The 16,383-nt window shown below is 39.7% G+C and overlaps 1 protein-coding gene across 3 annotated transcripts in view; it reads right to left on the bottom strand.

The window, feature by feature from the left end:
- PTCD3 (pentatricopeptide repeat domain 3) overlaps positions 1 to 16,383 on the bottom strand; it is a 36,434-nt gene that overhangs the window by 17,506 nt on the left and 2,545 nt on the right. For 2 of the 3 annotated variants that reach the window (XM_010599944.3, XM_023539379.2), the window contains exons 3-8: positions 15,270 to 15,322; positions 15,126 to 15,162; positions 11,352 to 11,397; positions 9,483 to 9,551; positions 8,903 to 9,007; positions 7,606 to 7,729 (exon numbers count right to left, since the gene is read on the bottom strand). In XM_010599944.3, the coding sequence (XP_010598246.2) occupies positions 7,606 to 7,729; positions 8,903 to 9,007; positions 9,483 to 9,551; positions 11,352 to 11,397; positions 15,126 to 15,162; positions 15,270 to 15,322 (434 nt within the window). The remainder of the gene's footprint in view (positions 1 to 7,605; positions 7,730 to 8,902; positions 9,008 to 9,482; positions 9,552 to 11,351; positions 11,398 to 15,125; positions 15,163 to 15,269; positions 15,323 to 16,383) is intronic. The other variant, XM_023539380.2, reaches the window with a different exon arrangement.

The raw sequence follows: 16,383 nt of genomic DNA, 5'->3' as shown, positions 1-16,383 counted from the left end.
ACACACATAATGAATTCCAGAGATCAAGCATCCAGGGCTGAATCAGCACTGAAAAAAAATAACCCAAGGGTAAGAGTGCCCTCTAATGGTTCTGAGGAGGAGATACCAAGCCCACTGCTGCTAGGCTGCTTCTCACTCACAGCAACCCCGCGGGTCGCAGTAGAGCTGCCCCATGGGGTTCCCAGGGTTGGGAGTCTTTGCAGAGGTGGGTTATTGCATCTGTCTCCCATGGAGTTCCTGGTGGGTGCTGGCCCTGGCCTTTCAACCAACAGCTGGGCGCTTGGGTGCTGCGCTACCAGGGTGCCCAAACAAAATTTCCCCCAAAAATCAGAATACAAAATTAAAGTTAAAAAAATGGCTCAATTTCAACAGGAAATAGTAAAACACACAAAATTGCAATGGAAGGACCAATGAAAAGCAAAACATGAAGAAGAGGAAATATCTCCTATGGAAACCAGACTAATGCAAAGAACTAATAATTTTCAGACTATAGTGCTGAATTGTTTAAAGAAAGCAAACAGAAAACAAACTAGCGGATATCTGGAAACAAATGGAGGAACAAAATGAGAAAGTCAACTAGGAAATTGGGAAAAAAAAAAAAAAAAAAAACCCCAAAGAGAACCACTGGAACTGAAGAATAAAGCCGCTGAATTACAAAAGCAAGAGAAGCACTCAACAATAGAGTTGAACAGGCAGAATAAACGAACTAGAGGACGAAATAACTGAACTTATCAAGCCTCAAGAGAAATAAAAGAACCCAGAAATGGAAAAAAAAAAAATACCGCAAATGGAAATATGGGATTTAATTAAGAAATCTAACATTAGAATTATGGGAATACCGGAGCACCATGACGACAATAAACGCATAGAAATGATCTTCCAAGATACAGTCAAAGAGAATTTCCTATATCTGAACAGATAACCAAGTCTGCAAATAAAGGAAGCTACACAAACCACAATTAAAAGAGACACAAAAAGATCAACTCCATGCCGTATCTTAATAAAATTCTTAAGAACCAAAGACAAGGAGAGAATTCTGAAAGGAGCAGGAAAAAAATGCAACATAACGCAAATTTCTCCCCAGAAACTCTAGAGGCCAGAAGACAACAGTGACACTTATAAAATACTGAATGACAACAACTGCCGACCTAGAATTCTTTACCCAGAGAAGCTGTCATTCAAAAATGAGGGGGAAATCGAGACACTCCCACACAAACAGAAGCTCTGGAAATTTGCCAGCACCAGATCAGCTCTGCAAGTATTGCTCAAGCGAGGAATCCAAGTGAAAGGCAAGAGCATTAGATAGACACTCATGTCTCTACCTGGGGACAAAATAAACACACAAAGGAGAGTGAGAGATCTGCAAAAAGTGCAACAAAACAGGCAATCCTAAGAACCAAGTATATGATTATTTTCAGGGAATAGACTCAATAATTAAATTCTGCAAGCAATACAACATCACATTTGTAAGAAGTAAGTACAAAGTAAACTTACTGAATATAGGTTGCATACTGACGTCCAAGGAGACACACCAACAGAAGTGGGGAAGGGAGAAGCTTATCGGGAACAGATTCATCATGTGAACTGTTGTTCGCACGTTAACCGTTGTCGCACTTTTACGTTGTATAAAGTAACACGTGGTGGTGGTGGATAGCAGGTGCTGTGCCGTCAGTTCCTACTCACCACTACCCTGTCCTGTGCCATCCTCACAGCAGTTGTTCTGCTTGAGCCCATCATTGTAGCCATTGTGCTAGTCCATCTCACTGAGGGTCGTCCTCTTTTTTGCTGACCCTGTACTTTGCCAAACATGATGTCCTTCTCCAGGGACTGGTCCCTCCTGATAACATGTCCAAAGTACACGAGATAGTCTCACATCCTCGCTTCTAAAGAGTATATGTGGTAACCACTGAGAAATCACCAACAAGAAACATTCAGAAAAAAAGACAGCAAAAAGGCTCCTCACAAGAAAGCAGTCAAAGACAAAGACAGAAAAACCAGAAAAAAAAAAAAACTAAAAAACAAAGCAAACAAAAAAATGAGTGAGGTAGACACTTGGTTTTCAGCAATAACCTAAAATGTAAATGGTCTAAACGTTCCATGCAAAAGGCAGAGAGTGGCAGAATAGATTAAAAAAAAAAAAAAAAAAAAGATCCATCCTTCTGCTGTCTACAAGAAACATGCCTTAGACACAAGGACACAAATTGCAAATAAAATGATGGGGAAAAATACTCCGTGCAACCAGTAACCAAAAACGAACAAGGAGGGGCATGCTGGTAACAAGATAAAATAGACTTTAAATCAACGCCCATTACTAGAGATAAAGGACACCACATAATAATAAAAGGATCAATCCAGCAAGAAGACATACCAATCATAAACGCATATGCACCTAACAGCAATGTGCCAACACATATGAAACAAATACTAACTAATATGAAGAGAGAAACAGGCAACTTCACAATAGTACTGCGGGACTTCAACACACCACTTTCAATTATAGACAAAACATCTAAAAACATTCAAAAAGATCCTTAGTGGACACTGAGAACTTAAATAAGATCATAAGCCAATTGGACTTAACGGATACACACTGTTTTTACGCAAAAAAAGTACACATTTTACATTCATTTGCCAACTGCATCCTCCCCCGTCCCTGAGGTACTTTCCTAAGGCCACTATGTCAATTTTTTTAGCAAACAAATGTAAAAGGCACACATTTTTTGAAATAAAAATACAGTATAGAACACTCCACCCAGCATCAGAACAACATACATTCTAATGCATTCTTTTCCAGCACACATGGATCATTTTCCAGAATAGATCAGATGCTAGGACACAAAACAAGTCTCGACAAACTTAAAAAGACTGAAAATATACAAAGCATCTTCTCTGACCGTAAGGGTATGAAGTTAGAGATCAACAACAGGAAAAATAAGGAAAAAATATATATATATACATGGAAACTAAACAAAAACTACTAAAAAAACACTGAATCAAAGAAGAAATCAAAGGTGAAATTTAAAAAAATTCCTAGACTCAAAGGAAAATGAACACACAACATATTAAAACCTTTGGGACACAGCAAAAGCAATACTCAGAGGAAAATTTACAGCAATAAATGCCTACATTAAAAAAAAAAAAGATACAAAATCATTAACTTAAACTGACAACTTCGACAAATAGAAAAGGAAGAGCAAAAGAAAGCAAAAGCTACCAGAAAAAAGGAAATAATAAAGATCAGGTAAGAAATAAACAAAATAGAAAAACAACAGCACCAACAAAACCAGAAGTCAGTTCTTTGAAAGGATCAATAAAACTGACAAACCACTGCCTAAACTCACAAAAGAAAAAACCAGAAGGGGCAGATCACCAAGTTAGGAAATGAAGCTGGTGCCATTATAACCAATCCAACAGAGATAAAGAAGATCATAACTGATCATAGTAACGAAAAACTGTACTCCAAAGTATTTGTCAACATAGATGAAATGTACAAATTGCTAGAGACACAGTACTTACCCCAAACTAACAAAAACAGAGGCAGAAAATGTAAACATGCCTATTACAAAAGAAAAAAGTGAAGATGTCATCAAAAACTGCCAATAAAAAAAAGCCCAGGACCAGATGGCTACACTGGAGAATGCTACTAAACATTCAGAGAAGAGGGGACATCGATTCTACTCAATCTCTTTAAAAACACAGAAGAAGAAGGAATACTATCGAACTCTATTGAGACAGCACAACCCTGATACCCAAACCAGGGAAAGACATCAGGAAAAAAAAAGTACAGACCAATATCCCTTATGAACATAGATGCAAAAATTTTCAACAAAGTTCTACCCAACAGACTTTGGCAACATATCAAAAAAAAAAAAAAAAATCATACACTATGATCAAGTGGAATTCGTACAAGGTTTACAAAGCTGGTTCAACATTAAAGTCAACCAATGCAATCCACCACATAAACAAAACAAAGGAAAAGAACCATATGATCCTACCAATTGGTGCAGAAAAGACATTCAATAAGATTCAACACCCTTTCCTCATAAAACTATCAACAAAATAGGAATAGAAATTTCTCAACATAATTAAAGGCATATATGCAAAACCAACAGTCAACATTACAGTCAATGGAGAAAGGCTGAAAACCTTCCCTTTGAGAATGAGAACATGACAAGAGTGCCCGTTATCATCGCTGTTAGTCAACATTGTACTGGAAGTCATAGCCAACGCAATAAGACAACAAAGAGAAATAAAAGGCATAGAAATTGGAAAGGAAGAAGTAAACCATCTCTATTTGCAGCTGACATGATCCTATACGTACAAGACCCTAAAGATTTCCCAAGAAAACTGATGGAAAAAATAGAAGAATTTAGCAACGTTGCAGGGCACAAGATCAACACACAAAAATGAGGTGGGCTCCTCTACATTAACAAAGACCACTCCGAAAAAGATATCAAGAAAACAGTACCATTTACAATAGCCCCCAGATCAAGAGAACTCAAATTAAACCCAGCATTTATGGACAGAAGATTTTCGACAAGGGGTCAAAGTCCATTCAGTGGGGCAAAACCAGTCTCTTTAATAAATGGTGCTGGCAAAACTGGACATCCACCTGCAGAAAAATGAAACAGGACTCATACCTCACACCATATATAAAAACTAACTCAAAATGGATCAAAGGCCTAAATGTTAAACATAAAACCATAAAATTTCTGGGACAAAACTATGGGGCCTAATCTTTTGTAAAAACAGGATAACAAACATTACAACAAATGCATGAACAGAAGATGACAAAACAGATAGATGTGACCTCCTTAAAAAAAACTTTGCTCATTAAAAGACTTTTATTAAAAGAGTAAACAACCTACAGACTGGAAAAAATTCTTCAGAAAGAACTTATCCATTAAGGGTCAAATACAGAAAACTGCAACAACTCAACAACAAAAAGACAAACCACCCAATCACAAAATAAACAAAGGACACGAAAAAAATCTTCACCCAAGAGATCACCCAAGCAGCCAACAAACATGTGAAAACACGTTCCCGATCACTAGCCATTCCAAAAAGTCCAGCGCAGTTGAGTCGACTACATCCCGTAGCGACCCTATAGACAGAGTTGAACTAACTACTCCACAGGGGGGCTTCCAAGGAGAGGCTGGTGGATTCCAACTGCCAACTTTCTTGCTTAGCAGCCAAATGCTTAACCACTGCCCCACCAGGGCTCCAAAAGGATAAATATTGCATGATCCCTTTTTTATTAAGAAAAATAAATAAATATATATAGACCAATGTTTACTGGTGGTTACCAGGGAGCGGGGGGTGGGGGGTGGGGGAAGTACACTTTAGACTGTAGACTTGTTATTTTTGGTGATGGGGAAAGTGGCACTGAATACGGATGTAGTGAGCTCAGCACAACCCAAGTAAAAACGAGGGTCTGGGCACATATGGATGGGCATAGGCAAATCAGTAAGACAGGTAGCTACAGGCGTGTGCATATGTGAGCTCAGAGAGAAATATCTAAAGGCAAGTGTAAATACAAATACGTGCGTGCAGGCACATATACATATTCACTGAAGACACAAATATGGATACTCCTCAGACATAACCAAACACCTTCAAAGACTTAAGGTTTAGGATCATAGTCTCAAAGGACAGCTCAATCAATTGGCAGAACATAGTTCACAAAATCACAATCTGCATCTTAGTGAAGTGAGTAGCCGCTGGGGTCTTAAAAGCTTGTGAGCGGCCATCTAAGACGTCACTATGGTCTTCTACTAGCCAAGAGCAAAACAGTATGAAGGTGACTAAAAGCTAAGAGAAGAAACAAGTCTCCATGAGCTACAACCTCACCTACCCTGAGACCAGAAGAACTAGATGAGGCCCAGCTACCACCACTGAATGCTCTGACTTGGGTCACAATAGTTGGTTCCAGATAAAATGGGAGAAAAATACAGAGCAAAACTCAAATTCTTATATAAAACAGATAAATAAAAAGCCAGACAAACTGAACAGGAAAGAACACTGTGTTCAGTGAAAGAGTGTCCTGAGACACTCTTTAAACCTGGAATGGAGCCTATTCCCTTCAGATCACCTTTTAGGGAAACAGCAGAGTGGCGCACAGAATAAAAGATATTACCCGTAAGATCCTACTTAAAAACCATCAGTATGAGACCAAAAGTCAACACTCAAAAGCAAAGATAAGAAATAAAGGGGCATGGAAACTAGAGTACTGGAAAGGAACCAACAGAACACAATTAGAGAAAATGCTGACACATTGTGATATATTTAACTAATGTTACCAAACAATTTGTGTGGAAACTCAAAAGGGAACCTAACTCGTTGGGTAAATTTTCACCAGAAACTCAGTATTTACAAAAAAAAAAAGCCCAGGAGAGAGTGCATGGCACCGTGGGGAGGACACAGCCTATGGATTATAATCCGATTGGGTACGAACCCAACCTTACCATTTCAGAGTTGCGTAACCCTGGAAAACTTATTTAATAATTAATTTCCTTTATAAAATAACTATAAAACACTTAACTGCTAAGTTGTAAGAATTATAATCACTACATAGCAGAGCATTTGCCACTTACTAGGGGCCTGATAAATGAAACTAAGGTCCCTTTGCTGGGGTGCCAGCATCTTCTGTCACTGTAAACTGTGGGTCTTCAAAAAATGTTTACTGAATGAATGCACATGCCCACACCACAGAGTAGGTAAAACTAGAAAAAGACAGGCCTTGGAACTAAGAATTTTAACGCAGACTTAAATTATAATCTGTTGTCTTCAACTCATTTGTACATCTAATGCCGCAACAGGCTGCACACTGAAATTCTCAAATCAAACACAGCTTTCTGCAAATATTTCTTTTTCTGTCCAAGTCAGTATTGAGTGATTCGGCCCAGTTTCCATCTTCGGTATTTTTATTCTCAATCAGCATACTGGATTCCATAAACTAGTCTGCCTGAAATAACACTGGACGCTTCCATGTTACCACAGGCACTCATGGTAGCTTATCAGCCACGCTAGCTAGACCTATCCCCCTGGAGGCTCATTCAGATCCAATTTCAAGACACAGGATTTTATAACTAGAAGCTCTGATGAATTAAATGGCTTTTTCAAGCCACGGAGCTAGTTAGTGTCAGAGCTAGCACCAGTATACAAGCCTCTGATCTGAAGGTTTAGTGCTCTTTCCTTTTTAAATACCTTTGCCTGTTTTGTGTGACTGGTGAACTTACAGTTCCGGCCCTGCCCTCCAAATATACTTAAAAGGGTACAGGACACTTTAAATTCGATAAGTACCGCGCTGACGTTACAGACTCGAAGCTGAGCAAGAACAGCTGTGTAATTTCTCACCCTGTAGTACGGCACAAGAACCTAGTAAACTAACAAAGTTATAACTCTACCTCGTCTGTAATTTTAAAATGAAACTAAAGCAGAACCTGAAGTATTCACTAAGCTATTAACTATATGAACACCACAGCCATCTAACAGAGTAGGTAGAGCGGTACTTGTAAATTTTATTCAAAACTATCTGGGTCAGATTACTGTGACCCATCTTCAAAGACCATTTTCTTAACAGTGACTTTAATTAAACTTTGTTACCTGCTTGCAAGAGTTGATCAAACATATCCACTGAAGCTTTGACTTTTCTGAGCTTAATTCGTTCCTTCAGGGCGGCTTCGCTTATGCCTTCAATCTGAGGTTCGAAGCACTCAGGCATTAAACACTAGAAAAACAGAACAGCTAAAAAGTTACTAAAAACGGGTAACAATAAAAGGATAACTAAGTAGGATAAATTTTTTTTTTTTTTTTTACCTACACATCAAAATAAATGGATGCTGTTCTAAACTATGTTTCATGCATCGGATACTATTTATCATTTCATCACGAATGCCTTTTCGTAGGGAACGTGTGTAACCATAACAAACAAAAAGAATCCCTCCAGTCTCCAAAACAAGATTGTTTAGCTACCTTCTAACCTTCTGGATGCTGGACTTAGCTCTGTGCTTAGCTCAAGGGCCCATTGTGGAGACAATGAAACCACAGGAGGCTTTACAGGAAAAGTAAGCCTGGAGCTAAGCACCCAACTGTTAATCAAAAACATAAAGAGGAAAGGATTAGCTCATAAATGATCATTCCACCACTAAAAAAAAAAAAAATTTTTTTGGAGGGGGGGGTTCAGTATTTTGACCTACACAACCTCACTGGCTTCCTCACTTGTCACTAGGAGTCACTGTATGAGAAGCAGGAGGGGTGTGTTTCGGTGAGTGAGTTGTGGAAAGCAGGGAGGTTGGAATGGAGGTGAACAGTTTGGGCACGATGAGCCTGCGGTACCCGTTTCCACCGGTAACTGCAGGAGGGCCTGGGTACATCTGTTCTGCTCACTGCTGCACTAGGCACAACGGCTAACACACAGGAGGCACTGCATAAACTCTAAAGGACTAGAGAACAAAGAGATAGTTGGAAGTGCATTTTGGAACTCAAAGTAGAGGGATCTAGGCTGGATACACGTGGATGCCAAATGGGCTGTAAGGTTGCTGAAGCAAGAGAAGTATAGACAGGAAAAAGAGAAAAGAGACTGAGCAGGAAACCCTAGAGAAAGGCACAATGCTTAAGGCGTGGAGTAGTTAGTGAAGGAAACTGAAAAAGGACACTTAATAAAGGTAACGATCCAATAGACTGCTGTCACAGAAGGCAAGTGGTGGAAAAATATCAAGATATTTACATACAAAAAGGAGTCATAAGAGGTTAGTATTATGAAATGATAACACCACACATTAAAAGCCTTCTGACTCCAGTATTGCAGACATTGGAACAGTTACTCAAGTATTAGCCATGAAAGCCTGATTTATTTACATTTATACAGTATTATCTGAAAATTGCAATTAGCTCCGCTTACCGGTATATGAGGTTCAGCTATATCCTTCTGAAAATATTCGGGATATGAATTAATAATAAACTTTGCTGCATTCTCTCCAGATTTCTTTGCCAATAAAAACGAACGCTATATAAGAAAGAAGATTTAGCTATAAATTGGTATTTACATATAATTTGCTCTCAAGATCAAACTTCCACCCTGAGCAACAATTACTCACCTGTGCAAAAAAGAATACCAATTAGAAGTTAAATGGCATTATGTTATATGTCCACCTCTTCTACTGAGTGTGATATGTTTCTACTGAGTGTGATATAACAACGTGAGATCACATCTTATACAGCTTGCGGCTTATAATGCATAGAAACTGAGGCCACTCCAGAGTGAAAGACTCAAGTGCTCAAAACCAAAACAACACTCCCCACAGCCAATCTTTTTAAAATTTTTTGATAAAAGCAGTGAAGGATTCAGAAAATTTACCAATTTTATAAGCATCTCTAAACTTCTTTAGAATTCTATAATTAAGTTAAATTATATGTGCATTCTTGTACCCAAACCAGCAAGATTAAACACAGAACTAGAAAAGTTACATGAAAACACTCACAGATTCTGGAAAGGATGCTGGCACGAGGTAAGGATCATCCTGAAATGCATAAGGGGCAGCTGTGGGGTCCTGTGGAAAAAATACAAGTCTTTTCAGCTAGATTTTATTAAAAGGACCTTGTGAGTTTTGGTGACATTCAAATATTCTACAAAAAGTTCTAATTATATATGTACTGTGCACGTAGAACTATGCATGTATGCACGCGTATACACACACAGAGGACACATACACAAATACTGTACTTTCAGTTCCACAAGACTTGGCTATAATTATGCATAACTTAAAGTCAACAAAGGCACAACCACGACTGACTGCTTGTTAACAGCTGAGTCTTGCTATCACTGGGAACTAATGCACTTTTAAGTTTTTGGTAAGGATCCTCTGAATCACCTAGTCCTGACACAAATTTCCTGGACTAGGCTTTCCTTCAAAGCATGATCACTAGCCATACCATGCTCAACTTCACCCAGAATCCCCCCTCCAAATGGGCAAGGATACTACCGGGTCCTCTTAGGAGACAGGAACAGCAGCGGCTTCTCTGTGTCCTGTTGCCCAAGACGGTGTACTTCTGAAAATTTTCTAGGTAGAACTCCGAGCAAAATCAACTCTTCAGCACCACCAAAGGTCCCACTTGAAACTCTAAAATTACTTCCTCTATTCCTGTCCTCTCTGAACCCTCTTTTCTGGGCCTTCTGGAACTCTGTTCCACAGAAAACCCTTAATCTGTTCTTGCTGGACCTTTGCCAGCTTGTCTTATTGACCTGGACTTTCCTGAGGGAAGGTAGCTCATATCTGGGGTCTGGAGATTTTTTTTTTTTTTTTAACCTAACTTCCTGCTGCCACTTTCAAAGCCCCATCCCTCCACACTCCTTATTTGAGGCTTATTTCATCCTTGGTTAAGCACTGAGCGGCCTACCACAAGGATGGTGGCTTGAGCTCACCCAGTGGCTCCATGGAAGAAAGACCTGGCAATCTGCTTCCATAAAGGTTACAGCAAGAAAACCATGGGGGCAGTTGTGCTCTATCACATGGGGTTGCTATGACCCCAATTTGACAGCACCCAGCGACAACAGCACTGCACTCTACAAGACCTGGCAGCTCTAGGCTACTCTCTGATGACAGGACAACTGCGGCACACCTGGCTCTCTCTTCTCCGTTGCCCTCGGACACCTGTGCTGGTCTCTCAATAAAAGCTCTGGTTTTGGGGACTGGCTGGGCTTCTTTTAACTTACTACACTTATTCTTCCTATTCGTCTCTTGATTTTCCTCCCTCAATGATTTCCACATTCTCCATGGTCTCAGAGAAACTTCTCCAGTCTGGCCCTGCAGTGCAGACATCTCAAACTAAATCTGTCCCAGACCAAACTTCCCTGACGAACCTACCCTTCCCCCTTATCTTCTCCACCCATCTCAGTGAGTGCCACCGACCACTGTGAAGCTCAGCCCCAGGACCCTCTCCCATCACTCTCATTCAATTACTTCAGGAGGGTTCCCCGCCAGGCCAGGAACTGATTTAAAAGTGGCTCATGGTGCCTGAACTATACAACATGGTTTATGCTGGACACCTGCTTTCCTTCTGGGAGCTTGAAATTTTGTTACGCGCTATGCAGAAGGCGCCTACCTGACTAAACCTATCAAGTAGATTCTAACACAGCACACAGGACATAGCAAATGCGGTGAGAGGTGACGGGGGACAGATCACGTAGGGCCATTCAGTGGAACAGCTGCTTTATGTCCTGAATATTTCCCCTACCTACTCCATCCCCTACTCTAACTGCCACTGCCTTAGTTCGGTGCCTTCCTCACTCATACATTCAGTACTATTTACTGAGCACCTAACATGTGCCAGGTATCACTCCAGCTACTTACCCTGTTTACTGTGGATGCAAGTGCCTGAAGAACTGCCACTTTATCCCTAAGAATGAGAATCATATGTTAACCAGAACTTTTCATACTTACGAAGTGACTCTCAGAACGGACTGGCCGATTAAAAAATGCAAATCTCAGTCAGAGGTAGCGCTTATCTCTCAAGACCACTACAGTAGTAACAGGTCAGAAAATGAAAGAACTGTCTAGTTCTTTTACGTAAAGGTGGTTAACATGTTCCTAATATACTTTGCCTGGCACCCCTGGTTTCAAACGTATTTTCACTCGTATGGTAGATTTATCGTTTTATTTCCAGAAGGGAAATGATTATAGTAAACTTAATAAACAAAAAGTATTTTTCTAAACAAAGTTTCACGTAACAGTCGTAAGACTATGTCACCTGAAAAAGACAAAAAAATACAAATGAAATTTTTTATTATATCAAAAATATCCGATGGGTTTCCCATTAATTTCTTTGAAGTTATACTTATGTAATTTCAGCCATGAGTGGTAAAGACACAGTCTCTCATCTCTCAGCATTCCCATATTATATCTAGTTAAGTCGGCACATTTTATAACCTACTGTACAAACAACTACACGCCAGGAAAAAAACTATGGCATTCAGGTTACTCCAACTCTCTTTTCTTAAATGTAATCACATCATCCTTAAAAGATAAATTAGAACATTACAGGCTAAGCTAAAGCATCTGGGGTCACCCTGTCAGCCCCACCCCTCCATGAGTCTGGTGTGTATACTTCCACAGTTTTTGAAAGTACTTTTGTCCACACTCATCTCCACACAAGATGTATCATCCTATATCTGCTTACCTAAGTGTGACTGTACTATCCATGTTGCTACTCCCAAGACACACACACTGCCATCAAGTTGATTCCAACTCATAGCGACCCCACAGGATAGTTTTCAAGGAGCAGTTGGTGGATTCAGCTGCCAACACAGATCTAATTAACTCATTTAAATGTTGTATAACTCATTTAAATGCTGATGATGTTGTTAGGTGCCGCCGAGTCAATGTTCAACTTATGGTGACCCCATGTGACAGAGTAGAGCTTCTGTATGTGGTTTTCTTGGCTATAATCTTTATGGAAGCAGATCAAGTTTTTCTCCTGCAGAGCTGCTGGATGGGTTCAAACCACCAACCTTATGGTCAGTAACTGAGCACTTAACCATTGTGCCATCACAATTCCTTATACAGTATGATAATCATTGCTTATTTACCCATTCCTTTATTACGCGGATTTTGGTGTTTCTACTTGTTATTACTCCCAGCTTATAAAGAAAACTTTCATCCGTGTTTTCTCAGGTATGCACATGTTTCCCTAGAGTAGCTTACCAGTGAGGTATGCACATTTGAAGTTGTGATTCTGTCAAATCTTCCTCCAAAGAGTTGTTCCAAATTTACTGCCCCACCAACAAATGCATTCAAGCACCCACTTTTCCACATCTCTACTTGCCAATCTGACCAATTTTAATCTGAATTTCTTTTATGACCTCAATTTATTTATGCAATGATTACAGGCTCCCTGCCCTCCCTAAATTACTACACAATTCAGATTAACCAGATCAGAACACTGCCTACACCACAGCACACTGATACACGAAAACTCATAATGACTCTCTGCACTTATTAGATGAAGGCTTCTGTGGCACCTGTGTGACCTGGGAAATCACAGCCTTAAAATATGCTTCATTTCCAATATAAGGCCACAGGACTCTATAGGCCTTTGGCTCCTCCCAGTCTGAAGATACAGATTCCTGAGGCTGGAAATCAGTGGCTGTATATGGGGGCTGACACACTTTTTCAGTCACTGGACAGACAGTAAATATTTTAAGCTTGTAGGCCCTGCCACTGGAGCACAAGAGCAGCATCAGACATAAATGAATGAGTGAGGCTGTGTTCCAGTACAATTTTAAATGACCCTGAACAGGAATTTCATACCATGTTCATGTGTCCAAAATCTTCTTCTTCTGATTTTTAACTACATAAAAAAGTAAAAACTACTTTAGCTCCTGGGTAGTACAAAACAGGCCTTAGTTTGCTGAACCATGCTGTGTCTCAACTACCTTGTTTCCCCTATTCTAACAGCACTGTCTTCACAGGCCTGCTCGCCCTCCTCCTACCAGCCGCTGCATCCTGACTGTGCCCTGCCCTGCCTCACTGTTCTCTGTACTTATGGGTCTCATACTTCAGGGTTCACAAGAATTACCTGAAGGAATAGGCATTTTTAACAAAATCCCAGGTGATTCTGATGCCAGTAAAATAATCCTACTTGTTTAACGCATTGCCAAATTTTCAACAAAATTCGCCTTCACGAGTGAATACAACCCTTTCTCCTTCCTGAATGTCTCTTCTTGCTTTGTACCACATAATCCAGTTCTTGACTATATCACTTCCTGGGTTCTCACTAGTCACATATGAGCCTGTTACGTATGTACGTGACGGGAATACAAGGTTACATAACCACGTGACCCAACCAGATCACAAGCCACCTGAGATCACACATTTCCAAATGTTTTTTCTTTCATGTTCCCAAAAGGTTGATAAAGTACTTTGGATACAAATGCCATGCGGGTAAAGGCCACATTCACAGAAGTGTATATTCCTACTCTCGTTGATTCTCAAGCCAGGAAAGATGGGCATGAATCTGAATATATCCATATATTGCAACAGTATATAATCACTAAAAATCAAAATCAGAGTGCAACAGTACATATAATTCCACTAAACAAAACTTATATGCAGTTTGTATTAAATAAATTATACTTTCTTAAATATCAAAAGTACGAAACTTATAGCAAAGCTTTAAATGATAACAGCTACCATCTACTGAGTTCTATGTGACAGTCACTGGTGCAAAACACGCATTTAGCCTTTTGAGGTGGTACTATCACCTCCCCCATTTTACTGTGCAACATAAAGATCAAGTGACTTGCCTCTGAGCAGTGGGATTGCTGGCAATTTTGTTTCCTTTTTGCATGTTAGATTTACTGTCCCATCCCCCTTTCAGCAATAATTACTCATTAATTTTATAATTTAATAAACTGTGTTTCTTAACAAACGCTTCTTCAGGTCACACTCAGGATGACCTTGCTCTTTACGGGGGCCTTAATGCATTCAACAACATATTACTACAATCACTTTTGTGGAGAAGTTTTAATTCTCACATCCGCAACAACTGTTGACTAAATGAGACTGGGCGATTTGTTCAAGAATACATCCATTGAATAAAACAAGCTAAAAGTCTGCACTATTTGACCTCATTAAAGACTGTAAGTATAATAAACTCATCTGGTCTCCCAATCATGTGAGAGACAACTTTTGTGAGAAATGAAATTATTTTAATGGTGGTATTCATGATTAACCCTTGTTGTGTAAATATTAATCCACACAGATCTTTTAACTTCTAATTTAATTTCACTGCCTTTCACTCTCCACCTTCCTCCTTTTGTTCTTTAAAGCTCCAAGCTTTCCCTATCTCAGCTGTTTCCTCTTCTAGAATGCTCTCCCCCTACTCTTCATGTGGCTGGCTCCTTACCTAACCCTTCAAGTCCACCCACACCACATTCCCCTCAAGGCACTCCTCTACATCTCTATTCATTTGTTCAGTGACTGACCCCTCCTACTAGAATTTAAAGTGCCTTAGGGGAGGGGCCTTGTCTGGCTTATTTGCTCCCATATCCCCAACACCTAAAATCACGTTTTGCTCATAATAAGCACTCAACCATTTGTTGAATTAACAGTGATTTGAATACTTACCAAATTTTCTTTCTTGGAATGACCACTTCTTCAACACCTTAATGTGAAAAATGAAACAAAGTAAACCAAAGTTTCCCAATACTATTATTACAAATACAATATGTTCATCTAAAAATGGAATCATTTCAATAGATTTTTACGTACTGGTGACATTGGCTCCTTCAACTTTTGGGAGGGTTGCACTTCCAGAATAAAATCTGCAAAAAAAAAAAAAAAAACCCAAAAGTACTAAAGTTAATGTCCATTAATGAAGTTCCCAGTTCACCTCCACCTATGTGCATTTTAAGTCCAAAGATTTCCATACCATGGATTGAACCATCTGGGTAATTTATGTCAATGAAAGCTAAATACCTCTCTCTGCTGAGGGCATTTCAGAAAGGGATCAACTCTTTCCAATTATGCCATTTATTTCTCATGACATTAGGACACAGACCACTGTTTTGGGTGAATGCTGGGGAAGAATAGGTGCTGTCAGGCAAAGGAAGTGGCTAGAAAAATGTCAACACTAGACACTAACCAGAAGAGGAGAACAACAAAAATGAGGGCAAAAGAGGACTAGGACTGAACCAGCAATATTAAAGCATTGCAGTACCAAGTGGAATATTTTCTCTTGAGTATTGAAAGTGTTTTACATACATAAATTAACTTAATCCATGTGGGTGGCTATCGGAAACCCTGGTAGCATATTGGTTAAGAGCTACCAACAAAAAGGCCAGCAGTTTGAATCCACCAGGCACTCCCTGGCAACTCTATGGGACAGTTCTACTCTGTCCTATACGGTTGCTATGAGTCAGAATGGGCTAGATGGCAATGGGTTTGGTTTTTTTGTTTGTTTATACTAGTTTCAAGAAGCCCTGGAGAAAAGGTGTTATACTGGTCAACTCAAGACTCTACTACAACAGAACAAACACAGCTGGTCCTGCTCCATCCTCACAGTCGTTGTTATGCTTGAGCCCATTGTTGCAATCTGTCTCATTAAGGGTCTTGCTTTTTTTTTTGCTGACCCTCTACCTTACCAAGCATGATGTCCTTCTTCAGGGGCTGCTCCCTCCTGATAATATATCCAAACTGTGTGAGACAAAGTCTCACCAACCTCCCTTCTAAGGAATATTTTAGCAGTACTTCTTCCAAGGCAGATATGTTGTCTTCTGACAGTCCACGGTATATGCAATATTCTTCGCCAACACCATAATTCAAAGACATCAAATCTTCCGTCTTCCTTAATCATTGCCCAGCTTTCATATGCACACGAGGCAAT

The sequence above is a fragment of the Loxodonta africana genome, chromosome 15 (genome assembly GCF_030014295.1).
Source record: "Loxodonta africana isolate mLoxAfr1 chromosome 15, mLoxAfr1.hap2, whole genome shotgun sequence".
Classification (NCBI taxonomy): Eukaryota; Metazoa; Chordata; class Mammalia; order Proboscidea; family Elephantidae; genus Loxodonta; species Loxodonta africana.
Note: the sequence above shows the minus strand (reverse complement) of the source record. Positions and strands in the feature narration are given on the sequence as shown.